Source organism: Cyprinus carpio, chromosome B22, assembly GCF_018340385.1.
Source record: "Cyprinus carpio isolate SPL01 chromosome B22, ASM1834038v1, whole genome shotgun sequence".
In the NCBI taxonomy this organism is placed as follows: Eukaryota; Metazoa; Chordata; class Actinopteri; order Cypriniformes; family Cyprinidae; genus Cyprinus; species Cyprinus carpio.
In genome coordinates, this window is record NC_056618.1 from 29314846 (window position 1) to 29336020 (window position 21175).

The window sequence follows — 21175 nt, forward strand, 5'->3', positions numbered from 1 at the left end:
GTAATAAACAGGGTTTATGATAATCTAATCAGCTAAAAAAAAGTTAATTATGTAATAGTATTCAAGTTTATTTAGTATTGTTATTATTCCGTATACTAATATTTTTAAGCTCTACTGTACAACTGGAAGTGTTGTATGAGATTATTATTTTTTATTTTTTTACTGTAAATATAATTTTACAGCAAAGAAAGATAAACACTCAATACTTCTTTACTAATAAGACCCTTAAATTTTGTACTTCATACATTTATTTAAAGTTTTATATAACTAAAACAACTTTTTAGTCACATTGCAGCATGAAAACGAGCAGTAATGAGTTGTTTTCCGTGATTGTGGTTGTAGTTGAGTGTCACTTCTACAGCTGTTCTCTCAGTGTAAGTGTGTACCTCCTCCGCCCTTCTCCACCTTCTGTCCTGGGACAGGTAAATAATTCAAAACACCAGGCCGTATCAGATGTGGACTCCTCGCTCTCTCTCTTTTACTCACCCTTTCTCGCCCTATAATAGGCATTTACGGAGACCTGGAAAAAAACCCATTACAAACATAAAGAGAGTGTGTCAGCACACACAGAGTAACTACAGCGTGAAAACTTTCACTATCACAGGTACGTAAAGCAGTCTCTTCAGTGTTTTGCTGTAAATGTTTCGATAATGTTCTCTGAAGGTGATTTTTACATGACCATTGTTGGTTTGTGTAGTATTAAGTGTGTACTTTCCGACAGAAACAGGATGTCTGGTGCGAACAGTGACCTTCTTCATAGATCAACCTTGAGTGTTTATAATGTGAGTCTTCTGATACTCTCATTTAAGCTGAGATCAAATGCAGAATGCTCATTAATTATTAATGTTATTACAAGGCTCTCTGGAATACTGGATTCTGATTGGTCGCTCGTGATGTTCTGCAGTCAAGTAATTTTATATATAAAAACCCCACTAAACTGTATTATTGATTGTCTTTTTATGAGCGTCTTTTGTATTGTTCCACAGTCTCTTTGGACATAGTGAAATAGATTTGAGTCCATTTTAATTTTCCAGACAGCCAATCTCAACCCCTATATTTGTTATCTTGAACACCCTAGTGGCATTTATTTTGAGATCATTAGCTAACTGTACATTTATCATTAACTTGTATTTCTGATGCCCCAGCATTGATATTGACAGTATGATGGTGTTGTTTTGGGTTATTCAGAACCTCATGGATCAGTTTAATCCTGGCTTGCAACAGCTGGTTACTTTAGGAAACGGCTACATCAAGGCTTTTCAAGGTGAGCATAAAGTTTGTTTTCAAACACAAAGACTACTAAAAGTGTATTGAAGTTTTGTTTTACCCTGTTTTTTCTTGTTTGTTTGTTTTTTGTTTTGTTTTTGTTGTTGTTTTTTGTTATTTGTTTTTGTTTTCTTATTTTTTTCAGTTTTTTTATTTATTTAAGTTTTGTTTTGTTTTTAATTTTGTTCTTCATTTTGTTTTGTTAAAATGTGTTTGTTTTATGTTACTTTTTTAAATTTCTTAGTTTTTTGTCTTTTTTAACTGTGGTCTTATTTTGTGAAAATAAGTTTATTTTTTGTTTTGTTTTTTCTTTATTTTATTTTTGTTTTGTTCTTCGTTGATTTTAATTTTATTATTATTATTTTATTACAGATATATTATAAAATTGTATATTTTTTTTTATTTTGCTTTCATTTTGTTTTGTTCAGTTGTATTCACTTTTATGTTACTTTTTGTTAAACATTTTGTTCTTAGGTGTTTTTTTCCCTGTTTTTTTGTTTGTTATTTGTTAAATCTGTGGATTTTTGCTTTGCAAAAATTTGTGTTTAGTTTTTTATTAAAGTTTCTTTTGATTTTCATTTTGTTCTTCATTAAGTTTTTTTTTTTATTTTGCTAAAATTTGTGTTTTTGTTTAGTTAAAAAAAATGTATTTATTTATTTTTTGGTCTTCAGGTCTTTGTGTTGTTAAAATTGTTTTGTCTATGTTGTTTAGTTTATTTTTTCTTTTGTTCATTTTTTGTTTTTCTTTTTGTTAAAATCGTTTGTTTGTGTGTTTTATTATTATTTTTGTTTGTTTGTTTGTTTTTAACTTCTAAAGACTTGTAATAAATGCCAACCTTGCTGGGAAAAAAAAGCCTTGCTTAAGCCAGCCTATGATGTCATCTGGTCTCCCAGCGTGGATTGCCATATTCTGGTCTGTTTTGATGGTTTTAGAGAGCATTTATCAGCTTGTCAGATTAAAGATCAGCTAAACACCATCTTGGAAAACCAGCAAACCATGCAAGGCTGGTTTTAGCTGCTATTGGCATTAGTAAATGCTGAAAAATGCCTAAATATATGATGTTCGTATGTATGTGTGTGTGTGTGTGTGTGTGTGTGTGTGTGTGTGTGTGTGTGTGTGTGTGTGTGTGTGTGTCTGTGTATCAAAGCTTTGGCTCTGACAAGCGAGGCCTACTTCAGCACTCTTGCTAAGATGGGCGAGCAAGCTCTCAACACATTATCGTCCAGATCACTTGGTAAGACTCAAGTGTGTGTGATGTGTGTGCTTTTGCATCTCCAAACCAATGCCAGTTGGGCAGATTGTGCAGCAAGATGTCCACCAAGTTTTTATCTATACTTTCTGGCTGTATCAGAGCTTGTTTGTACCTCAGACAATAGATGTTTCAGAAAATGGTGTCCAGTGGCAGATGCTTCCTCTCCTCTGTCATAAAACACAAGATTTGGCTCAGCAAAACCCTCGGCTCACTGCCCATGTAATGAGTTTTCGTTCCAGTTATACGCACAGAGCGCCGTTGCAGTGATGAACAGCAGAACAAAGGTTTTAGAGGCTTAAACATGGAACAGCATGAATTAAACAAGGGTCTTTATCTCTTTAAAATGACTACAGGCATATAAACCTGCATGTGTGTGTGTGTGTGTGTTAGAGATCAGGTGTCCATGTGAGAATTGAGACTTAAATTATTGATGCATGGTCTCATTCTTTCACCCCTTTAAATTCATTGATTCACCTCAGCACATTACACTCTTCATTACGATGCACATATAATAATGTTAATAAAAGACTAAAAAGCACCATGTTTTTTGGACAAGCTACAAGATAAATGTTGGGACTTTTCTTTTTAAAACTTCCAAAATTTCCAGAATTAGTCTAATTAGGTGTAATTAATTATAGATATTTTTAATTATAATAAATCCTAACTATAACTGACAAATATTCGTAATTATAAGAATGATTAGTTAGTTAATTTACAAGAATCATTACCGATTCAATTGAATCACTGTAATATTTAATATATTTCTTTAATAAAGGTATTAATAATGAAACTTCTGTCATAATTTTCTCACCCCCATGTTGTTCCAAACCTGTATGACTTTCTTTATTCTGAGGAACACAAAAGAAGATTTTTCGGTGTTTTTATTTTTGTTCACACATTGAAAGTCAATGGGGTCCAAAAATGTTGTTTTGAACACCATTGATATTCATTGTACAGACAAAAGCAAAACATTCCTCAAAATATCTTATTTTGTGTTTTACAGCAGAGAGAAAGTCATACAGGTTTGGAACGAGAAGGTGAGCAAGTGTACATTTTTGGTGAACTGTCCCTTTAATGCTAGATGATCAACAAATTCAGTTGCTTATAGTTCGTTACGGTTCGACTGCATTAAATGACACAACTGACTGAACAACCACAAAAGCTGGTGTTCAATCTCCGTGATATTAACACCGTTTACAAAAACCCACTCTTCCATTTCTGCATTTATTAAATATGTATTCATGAGCAATTATTAAATGAATGTAGGCTATTTGTTGGTCTGCCAGGTGACGTGTTGATTCAGATATCAGAGACCCAGCGGAAGCTGACGGCTGAAGTGGAGGGAGTGGTATGTAAATAGTTTTTTTCAAGTCTTTCTTTCTGATTGGATTCATAAACTGGATTCATTGCTGGTCTTGTTTTAGTTCCGCTGGTTCCACGTGGAGGTTCTGCAGGCCATGGACAAGAATGTGAAGCTGGATGAGGAATATATCGAAGTGAGTCTGGAACCATGTGGTATTGTGTATTGAGATGTGTACGAGCTGATATATTGTGTGTTTATGTGTAGGGCAGCCGTAGGGTGTATGAATTAGAGGTGAGAAGTCAGGCTGCAGCACTGGAGCGACAGCTGAGACGTGGTGCATTCAGAGACTCGCTGGTAAGTTTATGTATTCATATGTGCATTAATTTACATTTTGGTTTGTAGACAAGTCACTCTTGTCATGGGTCTTATGTTCCCTTTGTCTACAAAGTTTTCACCATGCATTGCACTCAGCAGTGATTGAATGTCATCAGATGTGTTTGCGCTGACAGGGATTACATCACTAAAGGTCATCATGTTTTGTTTGTTGCTAATTCACTGCTGTATATATATATATATATATATATATATATATATATATATATATACATCGTTTCGTTTCATAGTTTTTTATTGACATTTATAAAATATTGCAAATCTGTAGCAGAAACGCAGCAAGTGACAAATGACAAACTGAGGCAAAAACTACCTTTGGCAATATGACACAGTTGAGTTCAACTTTTTACGCAATGTGGCAACTGCCACTGTGAGTGACGACAGTGAAGCTCACTAGGTTTTGGAACAGAGCCTGTGTCTCAGTGCATGTGTTTGTGTGTATGCAGGAGGGCAGTGAGTACATGCAGTACCTGAGGCAGAGCCAGCATGAAATTCTCAAAGAGGAAGAGAGGAGATATCGTTTCCTTGCTGAAAAACATTGTGGACTTACACAGTCACTATTATACCTTATCAACAAGGTACAGCTGCTTTCAACTGTAGTTCATTACCAATGAACTTCCAGTCATATAGATCCTCTTTCCAGTTCCATCCAAACCTTATCAGCCCACTGCACAACCTTTCTGTGTGTTGACAGACGGGAGTATCTCTCCAGCAGAGAGCGGATGGTTGGAAAGAAAAAGTCAGTGAGAGCAGAAGTTCCAGACCTCGAACACCCACTCCATCAGATCAAGAAGCTCAGGTGACACTGGAATGATGGGAATGGAGAGTAACTGCTCATCTTTCCATATTACCCCACTTTTCTGTGCTGTTTTAGGCTAACTGCCGAGCCCAGACATTTCCACAATCACATAATGGAACAGATGGATGGCTTTGTGTGGCATACAAGGTCCAAAATTAACTTTTTATCACATCTGCCAATTGTGGGTGAATTTACAAGCCATAAAGTAGTTTTTGCATCATTTAAAGTCGTGAAATGTCATTGCAAAACAACTTGTTTTTGGTGGAAGTGGAGCGTTTTTCTACATATTAACAGGAGATTGCAAGGAGGACATTTTGATAATTTCAAATAATGGGCATCGACAAATGGCTCACAACATGACTTGCATTAAGAAAAAAGATTAAAAAAAAGAAAAACTGTAAAAAAATAATTTTTTAAAGGGGTCATATGATGCGATTTCAATTTTTCCTTTCTCTATGGAGTGTTACAAGCTCTTGGTGCATGAAGAAGATCTGTAAAGTTGCAAAGACTAAAGGATCAAATCCAAAGAGATATTCTTTATCAAAGTTAAGACTCTGCTATGCCCTAAAACGGCTTGTTCAAACACGCCCCCACATCTCTACATCACTATGTGGAAATTTTTGCGTAATGCCGCCCAGATGTTCACGCAAAGAAAGAAGGCGTTTCAGTAACCGAAGTTAATGTTGAAGCAGTCATGTCAGGGAGATGCTGTGTATATCTAGGCGATAGCAAAAGCACTTTATTTGGCCTTCCGAAAGCAGATGCATTTAGGAATCTTTAAGATTACTTACAACACAACATCAGCGCATTTTATGGATGACCGTTTTGTGAACCTAGGAGAGGAGGTAATTCTAACTTTGCTACGACAATCTGGTGCTTCTGAATCAGCTACTGTTAGTATGTTTTGTTATTAGTTTAAGTATTTGCTGTTGACTGTTCAAATGCAGAGTTTTGCGGGTCGCATGTGTGTGTGTGCGCGTGAGAGAGAGAGACAGGGTCACACAGTGGAGTCAGCTGTCATTCCGTCCGTGGCTTGTGTACTGCAAACACATAGGAGCTTCGACACTGTGTCTGTCACGCGACTCTGTTCCCCTTTCAGGCTTGAACTGATGGTCAAACTAAGGACATTATTAACTGTCTTTACATTTATGTTGAAAGTTGAAGTTCGTGATTATGGAAAGGGGCGTTAAATTTCCGACGAGTGCTTGCGGTGTTCGGCCAATCACAATGCACTGGGTCAGTTGGCCAATCAGAGAAGACTGCGCTTGTCAGAAGGAGGGACTTTGTAGAAAACGACTCGTTTGAGAGAGGCAGGGCATAGAGGACCTACAAAAATGTACAGTATTTGAAAATAATGTGTTTTTTGAACATTAAAGCATGTCAACATATTCTGTTACACCAAATACACAAAATAATGATCTTTAAAAAAGCATCATATGACTCCTTTAAAGTTTTGTTTGTGGCTAAACTACAAGATTGTGTTTTTCCCAGTCAATAAAAATGACTTTCCTTTTGACTGCAAAATTTTTAGAGTCGTATTTTGATTTTTGAGTGTTGTTTAGAAGCCTGTTAAGACCAAAATGTAACAAATTCTAACAATCTCAGTTTTTCTAATAGAGTCTGATGTTAGCATATTGCTAAGCTAAAATCGCAATACTGTAACAAAATCTAAAATCTTAACAGATTCTAATAGAGTTGAAGTTAGCATGTTGCTAAGCTACCACCCCAATACTTACCCCATAACAAACTCTGAAAAACTTCAGCGGATTCTAGAGACTTATATTAGCAGGTTGCTAGGTTAACATCTCAATACTTTAACAATCTCAGCTGATTCTGAAATTCTGACATTAGCATGTTGCTAAGCTAACATCTCAATACGTCAACAAACTCTAGCAATCTCAACTGATTCAAATAGATTCTGATGTTAGCATGTTGTTAAGATAACAATATTGTAAACTTTAATAATATCAGCTGATTTTAATAGTCTGTCATTAGCATGTTGCTAAGATAGCATCTCAATACATCAACAAACTAACAATGTCAACAGATTCTAAAGGAGTCTTACATTAGCATTTTGCTAAGCTAATATATCAGTACTTAAACTAACAATCTCAGCTGATTCTGAAATTCTGACATTAGCGGTTTTATAAACTAACATCTCAATATGTCAACAAACTCTTAATCTCAACTCATTTCAATACAGTCTTTAGTTAAAGTGTTGCTAACATAATAATTCAAACTCTAATAATATCAGCTGATTATAATAGTCTGTCGCAATCTCATTACTTCAACAAACTTTAATAATTTAACCTGATTTTAAAAGTGTGATGAGGATCCCATAGTTAGAACTTTACATTAAGGCTGCAAAATAAATTTTTAGTATTATTTTACTCTTTTATGTGTCGTTTAGAAGCTTGCTAATCCTAAGATTTAGGTCTGTCTTGATGTTTCTTGCAGTTAAAGAGCTCTCTGGGCTCTCTGCTGCAGACTGGAGACCGAGAAATGGACCGTGAGCCGCTGGGCAGAGTGCCCTCTAGAGGTCTGGAGACTCAAGTCCTAACTTTGATTCTATAAAAGTTCACAACTAAGTCAATGGTTAATTTACCCTAATGTTCTGTTAAGATTGACTTCTCTGTTTAAACCTCTTTGCAGCCCCGTCTCCTCTCCCAAGTCGTTCTCGCTCCAGCTCTGTGGGCGAGTCTTTGGGTCTAGGTGGCGGCCGCTCAATGAGGGCCATTGTGTCCCATCATGCTTCATCCAATCCAGTCCTGCTGCCATTTTCCCGTGGTGACAGTGTGACTGTGCTTATACCAGAACCACGCAACGGTTGGCTGTATGGATGCCATGACTCAAGCCTCCGGTGAGAGTGTCTACTGTCAGTACCATGGCTAAAGGTATGGTTACATTTACCATTGCTTTTTGTTTTTGTTTCTTTTTAGTCAAGGCTGGTTTCCTGCTGCCTATGTGGCATCCACTGAAGACTTTCTACCTTTGGGCTCAAGGTAAAGTTGAGTATGAGTTGTAACTACTTTAAAATTAATCAGATTTGATGTTAACATCTTAATGTTTTTAGTAGCACATCGCACCGAAGCCACAGCATGAACAACCTCCTGGAGCCAACCAGCCAATCAGAATATTCAGAAACCCAGGGCTACAGTGAAATCCTGTCCCCAGTGGTATCTATGCGTCGGGCGTCGGCTGATCTTCGCCCAATCTCTCCCCTCCCTGAAAAGAACAATGAGGTCAAGACCAGCCAAAAAACCTACCATGAGATTCCGCCCCCAGCCGCACCGCTTCACCGAGGATCAGCTGATATTCGTCCAATATCTCCCCTCCCGGCCAGGAGGGCGGAGTCTCATTTTGAGAGCAAAGTAGAGCACAAAAATTATAATGAACTCCCACCTCCAGCTCCGGCCCTACTAACCTCTCCTTTACCTGAACGAAAGACGGAATCAAACTCTGAGGTAAGTGTTGAATCCACACTGTAGATTTCCATCAGAAAAATTGTAAATTCATGATGATGTAAAATGTGTTTAAAACTAGCTTTGCTGGGTTTATTTTATGTTAGATAATAGTTTATCTAATAGTTCTCATGACAAAAACATAGGAACTGCTTTTTAAAAAGGCATCAGACACTAAACTATGGAAGCCAGTTTCAACAACTGAATAAAAAAGAAAAAAGTTACTTGCGACTTTTTATCTCACAATTCTGACTTTTTTCTCGCAATTGCGAGTTTGCGTCTTGCAATTGTGATTTTCTCAGAATTGAGTGACATAAACTTGCAATTCTGACTTTTTTCTCAGAATTGTAAAATATGCACTTGCAGTTGCGAGAAAAAAAAGTTTATATCTTGCAATTCTGACTGCATTTCTCACAATTACAAGTTTATATAAAGATTTTATAACTCAAGAAAAAAAGTCAGAATTGCAAGTGTATATTATGCAACTCTGAGAAAAAAAAAGTCAGAATTGTGAAATAAAAAGTAGCAATTACCTTATTTTATTTTTATTCAGTGGCACAAATGGGCTTCCATACCAAACTGAAATGTTTTTATGGAATATGCTATATGTTGATTCGGAAAATACTTTGGTGTTTCGTTCAGATTCAGGATCTTGTTGAGGCTTCATCTTGGTTGAGGCTATTAATGAAGTCTTAGATGTATTTTATGAGAATCTGAGTGTTATCATAAAACCTGCTCAATGTTCGCAGAAGCCATCTACTCATGGACAACCACCAGAGCACCCACTTTTTCCCAGGTATTACACACCTGGAGTCTTGGAGTTTTCATTTTCAACAGAAAACTAGATCATTGTTGAAATTAGTTTTTATGACAAGTAATACACATTTTAAATAAATTACTAAATAAACAAACTGTATATAGTTCTTCAATGAAATATGCATGTTTAAAAATGTTGTGGTAGTGTTTCAATAAAATACTGATTTAAATCAAATATTGCATTGTTATTGTAATAAAATTACAGTAATGACTGTTTACTGATTGATTGTTGATTGATTGATTGATTGATTGATTGATTGATTGATTGATTGATTGCTGTAAAATCATTGGAATTTTTGGGCAGATGTGCTTAATTGTCTGTTTTCTTCCTGTTTTCCAGAGGGTCAAATCCTTTTGCCACCGTGAAGCTCCGTCCCACAGTCACCAACGACAGATCAGCACCACGAGTCCACTGACAGTGACTACCGCAAAAAAAAACAAATATCACCTACACTCTGACTGGTTCAGAGTCTACTAAATATCAAACTCAATTTTAATATTAGAATCAAAACTTGATTTAAATGAACTTGCTATGTCTAGCTGTATAGTGTCACTCCCTCATTATTTACATTTTCTTTCAGCTGAATTTAGTGACCTAGATCATTTGAAGAGGTTATATAGTGAGAAATGAAATTAGACATACTATAAAAGCATCCTCCAAAAAGGCCAAAAGTTTTATGATATCAACAGCTTTATGATATCAGATTGATGGCAACCCATGAGTTTCTACATTTACACATCAACAATTAAAAAAGGGAGCGGGTTAAAGTAGGCATAAAAACAAAACTGACTTGTGTTGTTTTATGGTGTTAAGTCTGATTACTATTTGTTTCTATATAGTTGTGTCTGAATGTTGTGTATTTGATAGATATAATATGTACACGTTTTTGTGAGCGTTTTTTAATAGGTTTAGTACACATTTTACAAAAGATTTTGTGTTTAAGTGTTTAAGCAAAAGTATTTATTTATTACAAAGAAACAAATCATGTATATTAATTGTGTGTGATTGTGATTGACAAGGTGAGCATTATTATTTACAGTTTTTTTAGGGCTGTCAATTTCATCCCTTAATTTCCTGAGACTAATTGAAATATATATATATATTATGCTTTTAATACTACAAGAATTGGATACTAACACTCTGCACTAGATGAGTCAATGAAATAAATGAAACTGCAGTATTTTTTCACAACGCATGGCTTTATTTTATCTCTCTTGAGTATTTTTTCTCTCATTTCGTCTCATCCTTCTCTTCATGTATTCATTGTGTTCAGTGGCTCTATCACAAGAGAGGAGCGAAAAAGGGAAGGGATCACAGATGGAGCGATATAAGAAGAAGAAAGGAGCATTTTGAGGCATAAACTGAGAAACGTGCCAAAATAAACAAAACAGAAGAGATGGGAGGTTAAAGCAGTTCGGGAATCTCCAGGTTTCTATGAGAGACATGGTTAGCTAACTAAAATATACAGAGTTTGTATGTAAAAAAAAAAAAAAAAAAAGGTAAATAAATAAATGTGGTAAAAGGTGGTTCTGCTCCTGGCTCGTGGCAGAATGTGTAGAGACGTACACTAAGATTGGCTGTAGGTATTCACAGGAGAGTAGTGGTGTAAAGGGTTGCCAAATATTGATGATTTACTCGTGCACCAAAGCTTCAAATTCTGAAAAAAAAAATTACATGTGATTGTAGATTAAAATTATATTTTTTTTGTCACTTAAGAAACATTTCTTAATTTTTAGATCAAACATGGGGCACAGTGCATTATAATTTAAAGAGGTACTGCTCCTTTAAGAGCACTAGATGTCTCACCATCTATGCCAATTTTCCCATCTCCATCCTTGTCGGCAGCAGCGAGGAATGCTTTGGTCTCCTTATCGGTGAGATCTCTGCCATCTGCAGAAAAGCCCTTCAGCACAAACCTGTCCAAGAGAAGGGATAAACCATCAATCTGGCAACCTGGGTCACAGCTTGGGCACAACAGTCAAGTGACTAAATATGATCCTATAATTCAAAAACCTTTCTAGTGTGCAAGTTAAACATTGATCCCCACAAATAAAAATTGTTTTGACATACTTTGGAAGGGTTTAAAGTGAAAACTAAGATTCTGTAATCACTGAAGCACCTACAATTGTTCTAAACCTGTGAGTTTCTGTCTTCTGTTGAACACGCACAAAAATATATATATTTAGAAGAATGCTGGTAACCATTCAGAGTTGACTGAAGCCATTTACTTCCATAGTATGGGGGGGGGGGGGGGTACTTTGGACAAATCAATTGTTTGTTAACATTTTTGAAAGTATCTTCTTTTGTGTTCAACAGAAGAAAGGGACTCACACATGAGTCAATAATGATAATTGATTTAGCTTAAGTAACTTAACCAATTTACTTAATTAGATATCCATTACCATTAAAACTACAATCTGGGAGTTGTATTACAAAATAGGTCTCCCCTGATGGCTCTCTGCGGAAGTCTTGTCTTTTTCTCAATCTGGCAACCCCGTACTTCCCTGCTGTTGGCCAATGATGGACAGTCATGTACTGATAATGAATAATAGTGGGCAAGGATGCTGCCAGAGGAGATATATAGAGCCAATCAATGCAAACGGGAATCACTCGCAGTTGTTCTGTGTCCTTGAGGCCAACAGGAGACGGTTATAAAGGCAGAATGAGACACCAGCTCTGAAGACGGGCCAAATGACACGAGAATAAAACAAATTTATTGCTGTTGCGCAAAGGATTTTATTCAGAGAGAGTTGGCACGAATGTAAAACCATGCAGCCGCTTCTCACTTTAGCTCCTCCTCCTCAATGAAGCCGCTGGCATCCACATCCAGAGCTTTGAAGACCAACTTCACGTTTTCTGCAGACAGAGCCTTCAGTCCCACCACGTCAAAGAACTTCTTGTGGTCGAAGCTGTCTGCAGCTGTTTATGAGAAAGACACTTCAGATGATGACATTGCACTGCCGAACTCAAAAAAACAATAGCGACTCGTCCCTCAGTTCATAAAAACTATCCAAATGAGACGTGTATAGTAGGGGTATTATACATTTAAATACACACTGTTTGAAATGTAAATAACATTGCATGACTCAATATTGAACATGTAAAGTCGATAAACATTAACTTCAGCATTAAACCAGAAAGATAGTTGTGGCATATTTTAATTGTTACATTAGTAAACTGCAACAACAGGAATTACATCACATAACCAGATGTTTATCGGCCTAAAAAATAGTCCCACTAATAAATGGACAAATTAGACTTTACAGCTTATTTATTAAAAAAAAAAATTATTTGTAATAAAAATTGTGTGTGTGTAGAAGATTTAACATCAGTACTTATTTTGTACTTCTAATTCAGGACCGGTGTTTCGCTCTCTCGTTTGCGCTTCGGTTTTCGTCATTTCTCACTGGAACTTACGCTACGCCATCCACTGGAATGCCACGCTTTCTTGAACGTGCGTGTGAGAGTGGAAGCTAGAAATTGCATTTTATAAAGTTTTAATATAGATATTTTTCCTACACAAACGCATCTATTTGCTTCAGAAGGCCTTTATTAACCCACAGGAGCAGTGTGGAGCCCTTTTTTATGATGGATGGATGTGCTTTTTTGGGCTTCAAAATCTCGACCCCCATTCACTACCATTATAAAGCATGGAAGAGCTAGGACATTTTTTAAATAAAACTCAGACTGTATTCATCTGAAAGAAGAAAGTCTTATACACCTAGGATGGCTTGAGGGTGAGTAACTCATGGGGCAGTTTTCATTTTTGGGTGAACTATCCCTTTAACTAATGTTAACAAATGAAACTTGAAAGTGTTAGCAATTATTATTTATTACTATACTCACCATTGAACTGGTCAATGGCTTTCTTGATATCATCTTCTTTCAAAAGGTTTTTCATTGCCATCTTGACAGCTAGAAGAGCCAGAGAAAGAGAGAGAGGAATATTAGGTGATAATAACTGATATAAATGAAATGGATGCCAAAGTGCGTGTGTGTTTGTGAAATCAACACAGGATTTCCCAGCAGACTTTGAGCAGCACAGCAACCCAGACTGAAAAACAGTTATTTAGTCTTTTTTTTCTCCAGTTGCAGTTAAATGCAATGAAAATTATGATCTAATTCATTACATTCTGTTTCGCAATATATGCATGTGATATACATAACACAATACACTTATGCAATAGTAGACTTATGAAATGGAAGTGGGTTAAGTTTATTTTTATTGCTAGGGATTTTACAGTCATGTCTCTAATCCAATGCTAATGTTATTGTGTTGTCTTGTTTATCTATTTATATTATTCACCTCTGAGATGGTTAGCCTTTTCTTTAACTAAAAGTTTTACAACTACATGCAAGTTTTGTATTACTATATAGACTTTTTACCTGATGTCTGTATATCAGATTTTTGTTGTTCTCTAAAGCGTGAAACACTTTCAATCAAGTACACAAAAAAAGCCCTTCTAGCTGCGTGTTAATGCATTTTGTTGCACCAAAACTCAATTTATAATGCCATGAAGGTATGTGTTGCATTTGCCACTAGTGTCCACAAGGTGCGCTATAGTACAGTATATCATAAACCGTTTTCTTCTTTGGTGTTCATGCATTCCATTTAATGAGTTTGCGGTCTTGCTGTTTGATCATTCGATCATAGTTTTTGTTTCTAATATAAGTATTGATACAGCAAATTTTGTAAACAAATCTTGTTTCTCAAGTTAATTTGATTCTCCTGTTAATATCCAAATGGCAAATGGCAGTTACTATTTCAAAGGTACTGATGTTAAACCAAATCCTCCTGCTGTATCAGCTTTCTATTAGATCCATTAGTGTCCAAGCTCAGGCAACTGCTGTAATGAACACTAACCAACAATGAGCTCCGCTGCCAAGAGAACAGATTCGATTGCTCTCATCTCAGCCTCTCATGATTGCAAGAGTTCCTGTTGCCCGTAAATAACTTTACAGCATTCATACGTTGCAAAGGTGGCATGCATAAGGCATGACAGCTGTTTATGTGTTTGTATGTTTGTCTATTTAAGTTGAGGTATGTTTCATCCAAGTGTAATGGGTTGGGCAGAAAGGCCTTCAGAGAAGAATGTGTTTGCCCTCTTGAGAAACTCTATCCTTCTGTAGTTTAGACTATATATGTGTGTGGGGGGGGGGGGGGGGGGGGTGAGATCGCAGATTATAAAGTGAAGTGACATTTGAGGTGTCTCCGTTGTGACGCAAAGAGAGATCTGACTGCTTAACCTCATCTAACACTTCACAACTGCAGCAGCCAATAAGAGATCGTGTTTAAAACCAGATGTTGAACCAGTCTTTACCCTTCTAAGGTGTCAACTTTACACTTTACAAGTAAATTACAAAAAAACTTATCCTAAAACTGTCATGCCCAGACCACAAGAAATAAACAAACACTAAAATAAACCATTAGCTAGCCAATTCTAGTACAACAAATGAAGGTAATTCAAATGTAAAAATATATGGCATGACAGATGAGATGGTGTTTTCTTAACAATTCTTCCTTGCGCAGTAAGTGTTTACAAGCTCTATTCAACTATTTAAAGCTGCCACAGTAACTTCACCAATAAAAACTACGAATACCTAAATATAAATCACACAGAAAGTTCTAATGCACCTTGACTGTCAAAATATTGTTTGATTATTTGGATTTTGGCCTTTCTGACAAACAGTGATCTAAAAAGTCACAAGCTCAATTTACAGTGAAAAATCAAATATAACTGATGCACCATTTGGGGTCACACCAATGGAACCATCTGAAGAAGGTAAATTCTTTGAGGAACCTGCAAAGCCTACAAGTTCCTGCAAGGAATTGTCAATTGAATAGTAAAGTTCCTAAAGAACACCATTAGGATATTTGTGGAACCTTCAAAAGGGTCTAGAGGTTCTCTAGAAAGTTCAGATCTGAGGAACCCCAAATACTAGTCCCTAAAGTATCTTTTAATTTTTACAATGGCTGCTTTTGCAGTCTTTAAAGTAAAGGATCTTTATTGGTATCTATGGTTTCCATGAAGAACTTTTAACATCCATGTAACTATTCCATTGCACCGAAGGTTCTTTATGGAAACAAAGTTTCTTGTGGATTTTTAAAATGTTATTTACACTAGGAAAGTGGTTCTATTAATAACGGTTTACAGAACTTTTCTTTCTGTAGAAAACTTCAAAACAGGAACCAAAACTTCAACATCCTACTTTTGGAACCTTTATTTTAAAGAGTGAGGTTATACTTTAAGCCAGATTATGCACACAACCCATTATAAAGAAAAAAATACTTCTTGACAGGAATGAGAATAGAGATTTTTTGCTGAAGAGTTTTCTCTAAAACTTTACAAAAGATCTCAAGTTCTCAAACGTGCATAGATGTTCCAAGATATCAGTTTCCAATCAAAACTCAGAGATCTCAATACGAACGCAAACAGATTCCTTCAAGACCAATTTATCCAAGTTACGCTATCCACATTATCATTTTATACCTCTTTACTCTCACTTCATGCTAGCAGTTGTTTCATTTATGTCCATTTTTTAGGAAATTCTCAGAAGAAATGATATGCCTAAACTCTAACCTTACCTGTGTGAAGGGAAAGCTGGAGGAGAGACTTGGACAGAGAGGCAGAGGTGAGAGATGGAGATCCACCAGGCGTCTTATATACTCTGGCTTACCCTATGTCTATTTCAGGACAGACTGGGTCATAACGTAACACGCAGGAGAATGAAGGATTGTGTGTGTGTGTGTGTGAGATCACTTTCTTGGTGGCACTAGCGAATCAAATGCTACTATTAATAATCAGGTCCCATTTGACTTGTGTCCTCACAGTAAATCTCTGTCTGCTTCTCTGTCTTCAGCTTCTAAAGCTCTATTACAAACCCTAGTGAACTGCCCTGCTGTCTACTGCCTACATCCTGACTCAAATGGAAATAGGTGACCGATTTGAAATGCTCCTCCTAGACAGCAACTCAGCACACCACAGAAGGTGCGACTCACAATTAATTCAAGTGACTACCAGTTGAGTCCAATGGAGCTCAGTAGCGATTGCCCACTAAACACAAACCTATTTGGCTGTGCAGTTTTCTTCGCTGTGTGATGGAAAAGAGATTTATGGAAGCTTGTTTCCACTATGGACAAAAAAATAAAAAAGATAATTTTATCTGACAATTGTGACTATTTTCTTGCAATTCTTAAAAAAAAAAAAAAAAAATTAGGAATTGTGAAATATAAACGAAATTCTGGACCTTCACATAATTTGGAACTCACAATTTTGACTTTTTTTTTCTCTCAGACTTAATATCTCACAATTGTGAAATATAAACTCAGAATTCCAAGAAAATAAATTATTTTGCTTTGATGAAAATCAGTATTTTTTTTTTTTTTTTTTTTTTTTTGAACAGATTCATTAACAACCATTCATTTAAATTAAAATGTTTAGCGCAATGAATTTTTTTTTTCCACACCAAACACTTGTTTATAAAATTAATTCTACACAACTACAAGACCAAGCACAGTCCCACAACATATAGCAAATATGCTGAGCACATGGTAAAAGATCTACTATTATGTGATTTATGTTTTTATGTTTTATTAATTTATCTATTTTTTTATAGAATACATGACTACTTAAAAAATGGCTGTCAATCGAGTAAGATGCTTTTTTTTTTACCAAGAATGCTGTAAAATTTGCCAAATTCAGACCGTGACATCATACACCTACATGTTGGTGACATCAGAGTTCTAGTGTGACATGAGGTAACATTCAATTGTCTTTTTTCCCCAAATACATGTTGGAAATTCAGACTTTCTGAGTGGAATGCAACATACCATAAATTATATCTCCAGGTTGTTGACGTCGAACTGGCGTTGAAATATCTTCATCCAAGATTTACGATGATTGAGCCACGTGCCCCCCACCAAAAAAGACCCGGGATGGGTTTCACTCATACTTAACGCATACTTAAGACAGTTGACGAAAGACAGGGAGAACCTCCTTACACATGTTTACACACAACACCAGTGCATGGTAGGTATACATAGCCCTGTGTGATGCCCAAACTGTGACACTGTATTAATAAGAACATCTATATCAAACCAGCTGGGTTTCAGATTTCCCTCGTCCCATAAATCACTTTCTATAGCTACTGTATACTAGCATTCCTCTCTCAGCTTCTTTCTCTCTTCGCAGATAAATCACCAATCTCACAGTGCTTCTCAAGGTTATTTAGTAAAGTATGTACTTGAGCTTTTACCAATGTACATCTTGCTTCCCCTTTTGTTCTTATTGAAACCAAATTTATTAGTTTCCTCTGTCTGGTGGCAGTCAAGGTGAGGGACCACAACCATCTCCACACTCTATAACAGTGTCGGGTCTGTGGATATATGGTTTGATAATCGGAGGCCCTGTGTTGGGCTGAGTTTTGTTTTTTATCATTGTGTATATTTGATGTTTTGCGACTTTTACAGTGTTGGTCACAGTGCAGCCTGTCATATGGAGAGTAATGTGAATGACTGTATGTGCTTGTCAACTCTCAGCAGTTTCTCTTTGGCACCTCGGAAAGTGGCACTCAATCCTGTCGTCTCAACTAACTGATGTGAAATACTTGCCGCATAAACGCACACACACATATGATAAACTGCACAGTGATTTCCAGTCTTTTCCTGGGTAATTTATTTGCTTATTTATTTTATATATTTATATACAGATTTTATTGCATATATATATATATATATATATATATATAACTATATATATATATATATATATATATATATATATATATATATATAAAATGAACAAAATGTTATATAAAATATATTCAAATGTATTATTTATTAATTTATATAATACATTTAGATTATTAAAACATATAATTTTAATATGTAATTTTATATGTAATTTTTTATATGTAGGTATGCATTTATTTATTTTTATTTCACTGACTCTTGACCTCTGAATGGTGCTATTAACACTGACATTCATCCCTCCTTCACTTTTGGCTTCTAGCAGGTGAGGAGAATTTCTCTTGGGCAGACAGACAGATAGCAGTTCATGTGAGAAGGGACGGCAGAAAGTAGCTAAGGCACAAGGAGCTGTGCGGAAAACATTACTTGTGGCAATAGGACACAATTCATTTTAAATTAGCATCCATAATCCAGTGAAACTGACATGAACCACTTTAGCATTAAATTAATCAAAAGTGACAGTTAAGACATTTATAATCTTACAAATAATTCTATTTCAAATAAAAGGCATTTGTTTACCAAAAAAAATCCTAAAAATAACAACAATTTAATAATACTAAGAAATGTGTCTTGAGCAGAAAATCAGCATATTATAATAATTTCTGAAGGATCATGTGACACTGAAGTCTAGAGTAATGATGCTGAAAATTATATATGTATACAGTATCATATTAAATTATTTATTCATATAGCCTAGTGCTGGCTAGTAACTGATTACATAATTTAGATTACATAATCAGATTACAAAAATAGAGTACTCATTACGAGATTATATTACATTTTAAATCAGATTACAGTTACTTTTTTATGGTTTATGATTACACCATTAAACCCTGGTGTAATTTTTAATGCACTTCATATGATATTGATATCAAATAATGGAATATATTTTCAATCTCTCTGTTGTTGTTGTTGTTTTTACATCATTATGATACATTAAAAGGTCAATTTAAAACAAGTTAGGTCTAAAAGTAATCTAAAAAGTAGTCAGAATACATTATGTAAAAAGAGTAAACTAGAAACCGTTTTCATCATGTAATTTGTAATCAGTAACAGAAATTGTTTTGTGTGTATATATACTGATGGTTTTCATTGGTCAGAACAGGAAATGGAGCCCTGAGGAGTCAAAAATATGTCTTCCTCTTAGGGATTCCCTTTTAACACAGCACTTCCCATCTGTTAGAAATCAGAATATTGTTTTTGTAGCTTGCCTGCATCTAATCCAGGATCTCTCTCTCTCTCTCTCTCTCTCTGTCTGTACTGTCTTACCCTCTGTTCTCTCACCATGCAAGCGTGTTTCACTATTTCTACCGGCCCTATTACATTACCCTGCCTCAGCAATACTCACACACGGTGTTGGCTATGGAAGAGAAAAACGAAGACTGAAAGACAGGCAGAGGGAGACGGAAATAGAAAGAAAACGGATCCACAAATGGACTCCTGCTAATAAATAAGAAGTGATGAGAGGACGGAGAAGAGGGGATGAAAATGGTGATTGGTCAGAAAGAACTTACAGTCGTTCGTTCACACAGAACGCGTTTTTCCATTCCACTGCGCTGCTTTAATATCTGAAAACGCTCTAGTCTGATGTGTTTGACCGTTGCACTCCCGCGTTTTGCAGCGTCCCGCTCTTGACATTCAAAAAACGCGGCGCTCAAGTTAAAAGTTCAATTCTTAACCTCGCGCTTTTTTTTAATAATAAAACGAGTGACATGACGTAACAAAATTAGCATTATAATCTGTGACGACAGCTTTATTCATTATGATCTTGAATATAAAGTAAATAGTTTTGGTCCTATATTGGTCAATGTGTTTTATAGTACGTAGGCAAGCCTACAATTGGCCCAAACCGGACATAGTATGCCTTCTTATTAAATAAAATATATTGCACATTAAACAGAACAGCTTTTGTATCTTATTGTTTCATTATGGTAGGAATGTTCTTTTTGATTTATCGCATCATTTGTTTTGTTTCCTAATTACAACAGTGGTCTTGGACTTGGACTATTCTGTCATCTATAAACCTATACCAGCTCTGCCTCTTTTCATCGCTGCTCTCATAGTCTTTTATCTTCCAGTTTGTGTTTTTGCGGTGCTTTCCAAGCAAGATATATCACCCTCCAAAGGGCACTTCGAAGTAAAAACAATCATGGCCACCATATTGAAGAATCATTCCAAACCGAAGTGCTCAAAACTGGCCCTTTGGAATGAAGGATTTTAAAGGGTACAACTGATGGACACCTTGGCCCTTCATGATTCTTTGCATGATGATGGTGCCTTCATATGGGCTTGGGATGATTACGCAGAAGGGCACTTCAACGAACAGTTGTTTGGTTCCCTACACCCTTCAACGCTTCGAAGCTCTTACTCTGGAGGGTAAACCCTTTGAAGGGATTAGGGCATAGGGAAGAGCCCTTCTAAATGGAATGCAGGGCTAGTCTACAGACATTTGTTTAAAGGGGTCATCGGATGCCCATTTTCCACAAGTTGATATGATTCTTTAGGGTCTTAACGAAAAGTCTATAACATACTTTGGTTAAAATTTCTCAATGGTAGTGTAAAACCATTTTTACCCTGTCAAAAACAGCTCTTTTCAGAGCAAGCCGCTTTCTTGCATGCTGCTTTGAATGCAAATGAGCTCTGCTTACCCCGCCCCTCTCTTCCGACCCAGCCTCTGAGAGATGGTAAACTTTAGCCGCATTCATCGCGAAACTAGGAAATGCGATTTGCAAAGATTCATAAAGTATACTTACTACTTCTGTAGGTGAAGCAGGATAACAAATGATTCGCGCAAACATAAACGCATTTAGGCAAATCGGGGGAGCATTCCCTTCAGAAACAAATGTAATCAAATGTAAAGTCATTCTTGTCTACATCTGCTCCTGCGTCAAAACAATGGTGGACTGATGACAGCACACTCCGGGTGGTCTAAGGTAAAACACTAGTGTCAATCAGCAATCGTGGGAGGGGCCTGGGTCTGTGTGACGTTTCAGCTTGATTTGTGAAAGGGGTAATGATTTTAGTAGATTAAGAAAAAAACACTTGGCAGATTTTTATCATTAAAAAGTGGTTGTGTACACACGCTGCCAACTTACATTTATGTTCAAACAGCATGTAAAAGTAAATTTTGCATT

At 36.1% G+C, this 21175-nt stretch overlaps 2 protein-coding genes across 3 annotated transcripts in view; one reads left to right on the forward strand and one right to left on the reverse strand.

Moving 5' to 3' along the window:
• Window positions 1-157: 157 nt before the first annotated feature.
• LOC109063109 (brain-specific angiogenesis inhibitor 1-associated protein 2-like protein 2) lies at window positions 158-10680 on the forward strand. The gene is made up of 14 exons (XM_042748804.1): window positions 158-782; window positions 1189-1264; window positions 2415-2501; window positions 3806-3867; window positions 3944-4015; window positions 4087-4176; window positions 4662-4793; window positions 4910-5014; window positions 7472-7553; window positions 7667-7874; window positions 7954-8016; window positions 8088-8478; window positions 9225-9271; window positions 9632-10680. Exons 1-14 carry the CDS (start codon window positions 651-653, stop codon window positions 9705-9707), a joined length of 1623 nt encoding a protein of 540 aa, XP_042604738.1. The 5' UTR covers window positions 158-650; the 3' UTR covers window positions 9708-10680.
• LOC109063140 (parvalbumin-7) overlaps window positions 10471-21175 on the reverse strand; it is a 30476-nt gene continuing 19771 nt past the window's right edge. The window contains exons 1-5 of one of the 2 annotated variants that reach the window (XM_042748801.1): window positions 15879-16032; window positions 13139-13207; window positions 12079-12211; window positions 11099-11208; window positions 10471-10949 (exon numbers count right to left, since the gene is read on the reverse strand). In XM_042748801.1, coding sequence (XP_042604735.1) covers window positions 10924-10949; window positions 11099-11208; window positions 12079-12211; window positions 13139-13199 — 330 coding nt within the window. In that variant the 5' untranslated portion in view covers window positions 13200-13207; window positions 15879-16032 and the 3' untranslated portion in view covers window positions 10471-10923. Of the gene's footprint in view, window positions 10950-11098; window positions 11209-12078; window positions 12212-13138; window positions 13208-15878; window positions 16033-21175 lie in introns of those variants that run through there. The other variant, XM_042748802.1, reaches the window with a different exon arrangement.

Coding starts and splice junctions, on each gene's coding strand:
- LOC109063109 (XM_042748804.1), top strand. CDS start 651: ATGTTCTCTGAAGGTGATTTTTACATGACCATTGTTGGTTTGTGTAGT. Junction 2,502..3,805: donor ATTATCGTCCAGATCACTTG/GTAAGACTCAAG, acceptor TTGGTCTGCCAG/GTGACGTGTTGATTCAGATA. Junction 9,272..9,631: donor GAGCACCCACTTTTTCCCAG/GTATTACACACC, acceptor CCTGTTTTCCAG/AGGGTCAAATCCTTTTGCCA.